The 12,195-nt window shown below is 40.7% G+C and overlaps 1 protein-coding gene across 19 annotated transcripts in view; it reads left to right on the top strand.

Moving 5' to 3' along the window:
• The window catches only part of ADAM22 (ADAM metallopeptidase domain 22), a 210,642-nt gene that overhangs the window by 145,197 nt on the left and 53,250 nt on the right, over positions 1 to 12,195 (top strand). For all 19 annotated transcript variants that reach the window (XR_006289054.1, XM_043541248.1, XM_043541253.1 and 16 more), the window contains exons 16-21: positions 2,829 to 2,900; positions 3,500 to 3,592; positions 6,906 to 6,986; positions 7,234 to 7,284; positions 7,585 to 7,648; positions 9,879 to 9,984. Coding sequence is in view for 18 of the 19 variants with exons in the window: in XM_043541248.1 (XP_043397183.1) it covers positions 2,829 to 2,900; positions 3,500 to 3,592; positions 6,906 to 6,986; positions 7,234 to 7,284; positions 7,585 to 7,648; positions 9,879 to 9,984 (467 nt within the window). In the remaining variant the exon portion in view is untranslated. The remainder of the gene's footprint in view (positions 1 to 2,828; positions 2,901 to 3,499; positions 3,593 to 6,905; positions 6,987 to 7,233; positions 7,285 to 7,584; positions 7,649 to 9,878; positions 9,985 to 12,195) is intronic.

Genomic DNA, 12,195 nt, shown 5'->3' with positions numbered 1-12,195 from the left:
CACATACACCAGAATAAATCTTCAGTGCAGCACCGAATAATAATTTTAGAGCCTGTTTTTGGAACAAATGGTTTTGGGGGTTTTTGTTTGTTTGTTTGGGTTTTTTGGTTCGTTTTGGCCTGCTGAAGAAACTGGCATTTGTTGGGTGGACAAATAAGTTCAGGGCACACTTTCAATCAACATTATTGGTTTGGTTCAATACTAATCACTTATTTTGGTAAAGCCATCCTGGAATCAATATAACTAAAAGTATTCTTCAACTCACTTTGGCGTTACTGTTCTGGACAGTCAGGAATTGGATAGGGAGAAGATTATGTGCCTTGTTTATATAGTACACACCTACTGAGGCTAGGGATGTGTTCAACAGTTCAATAAAGTAATCCTCAAGAGTTTTCAGCTTTAATTGAATTGAACTGATACCCTTCTAAACTTTTGAAAAGGTTCAGGATACATTAGAACAAATTATCTTCTTGCACTCTGCCTATTCAGGTGGGATACAAAATGATGATAAAGAAATACCACAAGGAAAGTCGTTCCTGTGGTATTTCTGATCCAGCTGAAACAGGAAGAACTGGGTCATATCACAAAAAAACTTGTGATTGTGAGGTTTCCAGCCCACTTCCCATTCCAGATTTTCCAATTACAGACGGTTGAAAATTGGTGATTTTAGTTCATAAGAATTTGGGCAAACATTTTAAGTACTGTTTATGCATGTGGGTTCGTGCTCCTCACACATCCCCTAACGTTTGCTTGAATGGCTCAGACCCCAAAACTCATTGTGAAACCACAACGTTTCACCAGGTTTTGACACAAAACCATCAGTCACCCAGTTCTACTCTACAGGTTTGCATGGACTGAGTTTGGCATTTGAAATGGAACATGATACCAAATTTAATTTACTGAGGTTTTGGGTTTCTTTGCAAACATTCTGCACAGTCATAGTTCTGCTTCACTTTAGACTAATGTCTGTCAGTGTGGATCTCTGGAAACCTCAAGTAACATTGCTTTCGTTTCATCTCCCCCCCTGCAATTAAGACTTAGCTTCTAGAGCCAATCTGGTGGGTCGGTACCAGGGCAGCAAGCTGCCAAGCAGACTCCAGGTACTAGTAGTGTCTTTGGTGTATTCTTATTACTGGAAACAGAAAATATAACATATTTGGTCGCTAGGGGAAGATTAATAAACCAACCACTTCTGAAGTAATTACGACTTTGTCATTAGTCCTCAAAGAGACTGCTTCCCTGACCTCCTGCTATTTTGCAACAAGTTGTTTTGCAACTATAACTTTTTAAAATAGTGTTTGAAAAATAGAAGTGACTTTCCAAATGCTTAAAGCTACAGAGCAAAAAAATTATCAAAAGGATGGAGGGACAGTATTCAGTGGATCAAATTCATCTCTGGTGTAACTTCAGTGTTCTGTGGGAATTGAGTTGTTAGGGCTGTTACTGGCCACACAGTCTCCAGCCACCAGAGACTTCAGACTACAAAGTATAAATTAGAGGTAAAGAAAGCCCTAGCAAAAGAGTCGGCACCTTTAGGATGGTAGCTTCTGCAATAGGTTAGTTGGTGAACACCAGCTTCGTTTATTGCAGCAGTAGTCAAAACCCAAGGTACTCAGGATGGGGATCTTGAATCCTTTGTTTATAACTGATGCTATCATCTACAATGCTAATCCTGGACTAGTGAGGAAACATGGAGACAGGCTAAACTGGCAACGTTGTTTGCCACAAATGCAAAAGAAAACAGGGATTACCAAAGCAGGATTTTTATTTCTTCAGTAGCTGGAGGAATAGAATAAACTTTATGACCAATTGCACAGCTGCAGAATTGCAGTAAACACTAGAGGGGGGCATTGTTCTTCACTTGAATAGTTTATGGCTGCAGGTTCGTAGATTTTTCATTATGACAGAGCTGCCTTTATCAAGTAAAAAGAATGAATTTGCTTTTTCTCTCAGCACCCCAGTGAAAATCATCTCACGAAGTTCACATATTAAATGCTGTCTTCTCATTTGGATGATTATAATAGGGAGTACATCTGCGAAGTGTTGTGTGTTTCTTTTAACAGATGTACTTAATGATATAAGGGATAGTCAGCGCTGTTTATTTTGTTGATAGGATGTAACTGTTTCTTGTTTTTGAACACCTGTATCCTTCCTTTTGCAGGTCTGGTTTTTCACATCTCATGACAGATGATGAGACATTTTGATTGTTAAATCCCTTCACTGGGTAGATTCTTTTTTTGTAACAAAGTGATTTTTAATAGAATGTATGCTCATCATGGCTTTGTTTACTGATTATGCTAATTCACAAAAATTAGTAGAATACAGTAGAAGTTTTTTGTATCCCTTATCACAATTTAGATTAGCAGCATTTAGATTTTTCTTTTATAGGATATGAAAATGTGAAAGAAAGAAGTGGAAGCCAGAGTGATCAAGTTGTGATTTAAAACATTGTATCCAAAATCTTTTGAAGTAAAACAATTTTTTAAAAATGAATGTTTATTTAATTCACAAGTCTTTCAGAGACGCATGCTTCATTCTAGCAAGGAAGAGGTAATACAGACCTCTTTACAAGAAGCATGGGGGAAATGAAACCACATATTTCTGGGTGTATTGTCCTACAACACTCCATTGGAAGGCTGATATGAAAATCAAGATCAGCCAATTAAGGCCCCCACCCCCACCCTGAACAGTGAAAATGTCACCTTGTGATTAATGTAATTTGTTTAAGTCCTGTTGTACAAATTGTACATAGTTAGGAGTTGAGAAGTTCACCTGGGATCTTGGGAAAGATTTGTAGCATTTTGTTTTTCTTAATTTTTGCACTGCAGCTTCTAGATCCTCCAGAATGCGGCAATGGTTTTGTTGAAGATGGAGAAGAGTGTGACTGTGGTACTACTGCAGTAAGTACAACATATTTTGGATCAATAACTACAGGCTTGGGTATTAATCCAGGAGTCATTGACACCCACAATTTCCATTAACGTTAAGGAGAGGGATGCACACAGAGTGTAAGATCTTTGGGGCAGGAACTGTCATTGATTATGTGTTTATATGGTGCCTACTGCAATGGACCCAGCGTGCTGGTGGATTTTGGTTTTTATATATATATACACATACATATATATATAAAACGTTAAATAATAATCATAATTAAGGCTGCAAAATCAGGCCCTGAAAGATTATTTTTTAATATTTGGAAAATGGTATTAGTATATCAAGAGTTTATAGTGGTCACCATTAAAATTGTCAGCATTTGGCAACAGATACCACACAGTTATTACAATTGTGTCCTGTTTTATATACAGGGGAAACTGTGGCATCTCAGACTCTACTATGTGGAAATCCTGATGTTTTAGTGGCATGCATATAGTATATATTCAGCTTCATACTGAGCCTGGTTAAAATCTACTTGAGTTTAAAAGCATCTGGTAGCAGTAATGGAGCTTTTGGAGAAACAGGCTTTTCTCTGTAACATTTCACACGTGTGTCTCTTCCCCAGGAGTGTGCCATTGAAGGAGGAGATTGCTGTCATACATGCACCCTGACTGCAGGCTCAGAGTGCAGCAATGGGCTTTGCTGTAGAAAGTGTCAGGTAAGTACAATGCATTTAAAGTGACTTATGCTGTCATTTATGGGGAGTTAGTGAGTTTAGGTGATTATAGGCACAACTGCACATGCATTTGTGCTCTCAGACCTTGGACCTCCCTTTCTGAAAGTTTGACCCTTAAAACTCATCAAAAGCTGGTTAGTCTAACTCTGATCTTTGTCTTTTAGATTATAAGATACTTGGGGTGGGGAGTGTGGGCCAAATTTAGAGGTGAGTTTAAGTCTAGAGTAATTGACACCTTCTTCCAACCCCAAACCAGTCCAAATCAGTTTGGACTCCTTCTGGACTCCTTTGGACTTACATGTTCAGATGCATGCACCATATCACTTACACATCACCTCTGAATTTGCCTCTCTGAATCAGAGGGAGTCTCTGTTGTGGAAACTTATAGAACAGAGGGTCACAAAGAAGAGTGTAGTAAGAAGAGCAACTAGCAGTAAGGCGTAAGGATGTGTAAGTTAAAGGAGGCCTGCTGTTACTTTAACTTACACCTCCCCCTGGCTCCTTAACATGGGACTTGATCCAGAGCCCATTTAATACAATGCAAGTCTTTTTATTTAATTTATTGAGCTTTGGATCAGGCTCTATGTAAGTTACACAAGCTTAAACTCCCCTAACGCCTGGTCTGTTCTAAAAAGTCAGGTCGTCCCAGCTATGTCACTCAGGGGAGTGAAACCCCCGCCCCCCCCCCCCAGGCAATGTAGTTAAGCTGGCCTACCCCCTGATGTAGACAGCTCTCAGGCTTCTTCCGTCAACCTAGTTACTGCCTCTCAAGAAGGTGGATTAAGAACCCCTCCCATCACTTTAGTGAGTGTCTGCACTGAAGCACTACAGAGATACAGCTGTGCTACTGTAGAGGTTTAATGTAGACAGCCTTAGACTCATCAATCAATCAATAGGCAGAAGTAGGTCAAGTGTCTGTTCATGAGGGAGTCCAGCTAAACACACTTCTGATTTTCACCTTTTGTCTTCAAGCTGAGGACACTGTTCTAATAAAGGACACTGCTCATCCAATAAATAATAATGTTATCTATGCAGTGTACTTATATATGATATTATCATCTTAATCAATGTGCATTGATGTGTCTGACTCCTATAGGAGAAATGTTAGTAACAGCTCAGTGCCACATTCTGCCTTGACTTTGGACTCATCATTAAATGCAAAAAAGGTGCAAATTATGCTGTAACAGGCCTCATTTTTCTAAGCACATTTTTTTTAAAATGCAATTTTAAAAAACCCAGAAGATGTCTATGAGTAAAATTTTCAAAAGCACCTAAATGACTTAGCAGCCAAGTCCCATTGACTTTCAGTAAGACTTAGGCTCCCAAATGCCTAAATCACTTTAGAAAATGGAACTAAGGTCTGTCTTCCAAATAGAGTTGTGAAAGTGGGTTAAACTAAACAGGAACAAGGCAATGTAAAAGAGTATGCCTGCCCTATAGCACCCCCTGCTGGCCAAGTGTGACTCTGTAGCACCCTTGCCTCAGTTTCCCCACAAGTTAGGGCTTCCATATAATAAGTACACTAGGATTATCTGTGTTTATGCCCAACCTGGACTTCTTTATTGGTACAATGTCACCTTAACACTGTCACCCCCACATCCACAAACAGGAGGATTCACCTTGTTCTAAAACCCTATTGTCCAAAACCAGCTATTTTTCCTTCTCTTTGCAATTCTTCCAGTTCACCCATTCCTAGGGGCTCCTCTTCTTCAACCACAGTGCTCAATGGTTAAACATCCTGCCAGCCCCTTGCCAGGTGATATCTCTTCAGGCTCTCCCTCAGGAGACAAGCGTCTCTAAGCATATTATGAATCGTGCCACCCTTCCCCAGATAGTGCCTTATCAGGGATCTTTTCTGGAGACCAACTTCTTGTCTAGCCCAGGACCTGGGTTTCTCTTACCAGGCTCAGGATCTTTCTTTTCTCCTCCCTGTTTCCTGTCAGAGGTGCCCATTATCAGGCCCAGTTGCCTTCCCTTAAGCCTAATTGAGCAGCAGGTCACCGATGCACTGGTCCTCACTCCCTTTGAAAGGGCCAGTCACCCTGTAACAGGCACTCTTATTCTGGAATAAGTGTGTCCACATGTGGAGTTAATCAGGAACAACTGCATGTGTACACAAGCCCTTAGGCTCCTAAATCACTGAGGCACTTTTTGAAAATGTTACCCTATCTGTCTGTCTTACCTATTTTTTTCCACAGCTGGCAGGGGAGAAAAAAACTAAGCCAGGTGTCAGAAAAAAGTTTCCACTGATGTTAATCAATTTAGCTCTACTAAAGTCAATGAAGCTACACTGATTACACCAGCTGAGGACCTAGAACACTAGCATGTCAAATCTTATACAAAATCTGTGCACAGAAAGAGAGCACAAATGAAAAAAGTGAACTGGGGTGTGCGGATTAACAGACCCAGTCAGGAAAAACTGAGGGCTCTGAAGTGGACCTGACGCATGTCCGTAACTGGTGATGCGACTGAGAAGGAAGTAGTGATGCTTCATTGGCAAACAGGGTGCACAGCACTGACAGTCCCCACTTGTGGGATATTTTGCCATTTCATCAGGTCATGAGGCTTTTGGCAATGGTATAACATGTTTATTCAGAAATTAAACACCATACATTCTGTCATTACTAACTTTCTCATCCTTAAATGTATGGATACTTTAGAAGTGGGTATAAAATGATGTGGAATCCAACAATGTTTATGGCCAATTTCTACCCTGATTTACACTGTTATAATGGAGTTACATAGATGTAAGTGACCCAATGATCTCTTACTAATGACCTGGGGTAGCTGTGCTGGCAGAAGTGAAAATTATAAAAGAAAAGAAGCGTGATCCGGTAGTTAGGTGCTAGCTTCAGGCTCAGGAGGCTCAGTTTCAATTCCCTTCCTCCACAGACATCCTGTGTTACTTTGGACAAGTCATTAGTCTCACTGTGCCTCAGTTCCCTCTCTGTAAAATGGAGGTAAAAGCATTTTTCTACCTCATAGGGGTGTTGTGAGGATAAACATTAAAGACTGTGAGATCCTCAGGTACTACAGTGATGGGAGACATGCAAGTATCTTAGGTAGATTAATAGAAGTGAGAGCAAAATTTGGCCCTTACACTTGTAACTGAAAATATAAGGTGATGGTTTTCTTAATCCTGGTGACATGCGTGGAATCTAAACTGAGTCAAAACAGCTTCCCAAAGTTGAAAATTTCCCTTCCTTTGATTCTGGTTAAAACTGTTGAAATGATTATTGCATGAAAAAGCTGGTTATAGAGATACTAAGAAAGCAATTTTTCAAATTTGTTTTAGTTTGAATCGAAAGGGGTTGTGTGCCGAGATGCGGTAAACGATTGTGATATTCCAGAAAACTGCACAGGAAACTCCAGCCAGGTAATATTTTAAAATTCTTTCACAAAAAGTGAACAAGTGCAACACATGCACAATCTCAGTCAGTATGAGAGTTATTGCAGTAGTATCGTAAGTTGTTTAAATGTTGTACATAAATTACTTTAAGTTTAAGGGGAAAAGTGATAGTGAAAGAAATTTTGAAGTGCCACTAATTGCCTTAGATTTATAAATTGTTTTTATAGCCCGCTCACTGTCTGGATTATCAAGTGCTTGTTTTCTCTTTCTATAGTGTTCTCCCAATAGTCACAAAATGGATGGGTATTCATGTGATAACAAACAGGTAATTATAATTTGGATTTATATTTTTATTATTTTTATAGATGGGAAAACATATTCCTATAGGTTCTGATCTGAGATCCTTTGAAGTCAGTAAGAGTCTTTCCACTAACTTCAAAGAGATTTGGATCTAGGCTCACAAAATATTTTCAGTTAGAAAGTAGAACCACATTACCTGTTAATTAGTCTTTCCATTACATGCAAAATAAACTGAATAACAGTAATTTACCTGATTTGAAAGTGTATTTGACCCAGCTGTGAAAATGTGAAAAAACGTTGTTTTGTGTCTCTTCAATGTCTTTAGGGTATTTGTTTTGGAGGAAGATGTAAAACCAGGGATCGGCAGTGTAAATACATCTGGGGTGAAAGTAAGTAAACGTTATTGTTTCTAAGTTGACTTTCATTGCTATAGCTCTAAAAATTCAAATATCTTGCAGACATACACCTACCTGGAATCATTAAAATCAGTCAGAATTTAGCTGGGACTGTGTGCCATGATATGTACTCAACATGAGACCGGTTCCATATGTAAAAGAGGAAACTTGCAAACTTTGCCCTTTAGTTCTTGTTTTTTTGCCTAGACTCACTTTTAGTATAATTCTTTACTTTTTTATGAAAAGGAGTGGGCAGTTGCTCTGTGATCCTCTATCTTCATTCCCTCACTTTACTTCTGTCCCTGGCTATTGAAGACCCTTCAGCATAGCAACCACGTCTCCAGCCAACAGAGTGCTTGGCTTGAGACTCTTCAAAGACCATCACTGGTGATCCATGCATTAGTCAGAGAAGGTCACTCAAGAATTTCTTCTCTCAAGGGACTGAGCAATTGCTTCTGCTGTGCTCCCGGTCCCTGTTGGCCCTTGGAGCTTAGAACAAGCCCAGGACCTCCCTAGGTTGCCATGGTGATCAGTTTCTTCACACTGATTGGTGTACTTTATTTAGTTAGCAGTTAGAAACATGTTTGAAACCATGGCTAGAAAAAATAAATGGTTGCCAGAGGTCTTTGTTCTTGTCTGATTTAGTGCATATCAGTTTATTTAAATGTGTGGAATTTTGTGTGGGTTTAAACCTGGCACCTGAAATACCAATAGAAGAGTCTCCGCACACAGAGCTGCACCCACCAGTTTAACAAAATTTATTTAAAATCACACATTTAGTTAAACTGATGCAACTTTGTGTGTTGAACACAACAATGTGTAGAAAATAAGATTCGACTGAGGCTACGTTTACACTAGAGAGCTTAGAGCAGCACAGCTGTACCGATGCAGCTGCGCTGCTGTAACATCTCTTGTGTAGCTGCTTTATGCTGATGGGAGAGAGCTCTCCCGTCAACATAATTAAACCACCCCCAACGAGCAGTAGTAGCTATGTCAGCAGGAGAAGCTCTCCTGCCGACATAGCGCTGTCTACACTGGCACTTCTATCTGTGTAACTTATGTTGCTTATGGTGTGGTTTTTTCATACCCTTGAGCAACGTAAGTTTTTCCGACATAAGTGGTAGTATAGACATAGCCTTAGACTGTTAGCTCTTTGGGGCAGGGACTGTCTATGTGTTAGGTGTTTGTACAGCACCTAGCACAACAGGGTCCTGGTTCATGAGGCACTTCTAGGCACTACTGCAAAACCAATACTACTACTACTAATTATAATAAATGTTGTGGGAAATGTCTTCAGCAGCAGGTCAGTCACAGACCAGCACTTGCTGTGCCTACTATGTCTTGGTCAAAGATATTCACCCTGCTCTTATCTCCTAGCTTGCTGTTCTAGAACAAATGGAGGGTGCTTTCGCATTGACTGTCTCAGCTAGTTCAGCATTGACTCTGTCACTCTTGGTACTGGCAGAAGCTAAACGATTTCTGCCAGAGCTTCAGCTTTCTTTGGAGATGAAGAAAAACAATATAAATTGTTATGGGCAAACCATGAGTTCAGAGTTTACGTTTGTTTTAGATTCTTACTCGGAAAGTTCAGATGTTTTTATAAAGCTTATCCAAAGAACGTGTTGAGTCTGAATAATTGGGCTGGAAGTCTCATGAGAGCAGCCATGTCATAAGCTATCTAGTACCTCGTACTGCTTGAGACAGAACAAAGGAGATTAGCTTGTGTTGTATTTCAGGCACTTATGCTACTGGTCCCTGATAGAACCTGGAAATATATTAAAAGGAAAAATAATGGAGGAAAGGATGAGAAATTAGCTGTAATTTTTTAAAAACTAGATTTGAGTCTTAAGCTAAGGTTTTGGTGTTATTATTGTCTGAACTGATTCTTCCCTCATTTAAGATAAGTAGAGAGATCCAGGGTTCCTGGCAAGTATTTGGTTTTATAATCTAGTGCTGTTATAACTCAAGATTTTCCCCCAAACACTTTAGAGCCTCAAACTGGCCATAATCAAAAACATTTTTCCTTGAAAACTGGTCTTTACTTGTAAACAAGGTCTGGAATAAAGAAATCCTTGGAGAGATAATTAGAGCCAGTATCCCTGGAATAAAGTAGAAGATAATTTTTGATTTATTTGATCTACAACCTGATTTCTAACATCAAATTTGCATCAGGCTTTTAAAAATGTGCATATTCTTATTAGAAGAAAATTGTTTCTGTTTTTAGAAGTGACAGCTGCTGACAGATACTGCTATGAGAAATTGAATATTGAAGGGACTGAGAAAGGTAACTGTGGAAGGGGCAAGGACACTTGGATACAGTGCAACAAACAGTAAGTTCATCTACTCTGGAAAGCAGCTTGTGTGAGATTCTTGCCCCGGTCCAACCCTTCACCTGTCATAAACAGAGTCTAAAAGCCCTGGATCTGGCTGGGGGAGAATTCTCCTGGCACAGGAACTGAAAGAAGACAGCCGTCTTCTAAGGACCACCTACAACTCAAGCCCCAGTTTAGGGTGTCAGGAATGGGGCCAAGGGTTGGAGGAAAGTCCCCATAGTCTGCACCAGCTTCATGGATTGTCATCTGCAACAGACTGTGGAGCAGTCCAGTAGAAGGCGGAGGGGGATTCTGTATCAGAACAGCTCTCAGATCAGCCAAATTTATGCCAGGGCCACTTTGGCCATCACAGCAACCCAGAATCCAGGAGGTGTTAAGGTGGCTTAAAGTCACTACCTGCCTCCTCATTGCTCCAAGGGTCTGAAAGGCAGTACATATCACTCCTTCGCTTTGCTCGAAGAGTATGTCTGCAGTGCAGCTGGGAGTTGTGATCCCCATTGTGGGTATACATTCGCACTAGCACACTAAAGATTGCAGTGTGGACATAGCAGCACCAGTGGCAGCTTGGGCTAGCTGCCTGAGTCCAAGCCTGCCCAATCACCTGGGTCTGAGTTGGGGTGGCTCGCCCAAGCTGCTGCGTGTACTGCAATGTCCAGGCTGCTATTTTTAATGTGCTAGCTTGAACCGAGCTGGCATGAATCTGTGTACCCACTCTGGAAATCACACCTCCCAGCTGCAGTGTAGTCAGACCCTAAATGCAAAGCTGGGCCTGATTCTCCACGGCCTGGCACTTTGAGAAGTCATTTACATCTGTGAAAACCTGGTGTCAAATGCCACCATTCTGATTTTGTAACTTATGTACCCACTTTGCATAGGTACAAATGACTTCTCAAAGTGTAAGGCAGTGGAGAATCAGATCCACTGTATGGAGTATAAATGTTTTTGAAATGAAGACCCAAATCATGGACGCCAGAGAGACAGTACATAGTAGAGATAATCTCACAACAGAAATTTGGATCCATCTACCACCAGAACTTTGGGAAAGCTTGGGTCTGAGTCCACATTCCTCTCTCCTACAAATAAAATCCTCAAGTAGAGAAAATGGCGATTGGAAGATTTGTGTACAGTATCATACATTTTTTTACCAGCTCTCACAAATATTTAAAGTAAATACTGCTGTGTCTTGTTTGTGAAGAAATGCGTAGATTCTGGACGTCTCTGGCAGAAATCAGTGCTGCTATGGAGAGCCTAGGCCTGAAACTTGTATACACTGGGGGCTAACACATTTTGAAACAACAATTAAAATCCTTTTATAAAAAGCCTCTTTTCCTAGTGTAGCCTTAGGTGAGGCTCAAGGGCTGGCATGCCAGTTCATGAGGTAATTCTCCACTGCCTTGCACTTTAGGTAATTGTTTAAACCTGTGCTAATTAGGTGTAAATGACAGCTCAGATACAAGACAGTGAAAAATCAGACTTGTACCAGTATAACTATTTCAGGTAGGAGGTGATTTTTTTAAAACCAAAATAGTTATACTGGTACAACCCTTAAGGTGGACACAGGGCATGGCTACACTGGAAATTTCAAAGCACTGTCACGGGAGCGCTCCCGCGGCAGCGCTTTGAAGTGCGAATGTGGTCGCCCGTGAGCGCTGGGAAGAGCTCTCTCACTCCTGGTAATCCACCTCCACGAGGGGAATAGTTCCCAGCACTGGGAGTGCGGCTCCCAGCGCTCGGAGCCTGTTTACACTACCGCTTTAAAGTGCTCTGACTTGCTGCACTCAGGGGGGGTGATTTTTCACACCCTGAGCCAGCAAGTTAGAGCGCTATAAAATGTAAGCATAGCCAAGCCCACAGTTACACTGGTATAAAGATGTATTATAGTGGTCTAGGTTATTCCCCTTCCTGTATGGGAATAGCTATATCAGTATAAGCAGTTTTATACCAGGATAACCGCATCCGCATTAGGGGGATTGTACTGGTATAGTTAAAATGATAAAACTTTCATGTGTAGACAAGACCTCAGGCTCAAAGAGTCTGGCCACTGAGGTATTTGCAATAGCAAAGAAAGATAACAGGAAAATACGTAAGGCAGATAAGCAGAGAAAATTTTCTTGAGGATGGGAACATAGAGAATTATGGTCCCTTTTGTCTGTGATATTGGACTTGAGCACTTAACGTAAGTGAGGGAGAAATAAGTGGTGGTCTGCC

This window comes from Chelonia mydas, chromosome 2, assembly GCF_015237465.2.
Source record: "Chelonia mydas isolate rCheMyd1 chromosome 2, rCheMyd1.pri.v2, whole genome shotgun sequence".
Taxonomy (NCBI): Eukaryota; Metazoa; Chordata; order Testudines; family Cheloniidae; genus Chelonia; species Chelonia mydas.
This window is presented reverse-complemented; position numbering and strand designations above follow the sequence as displayed.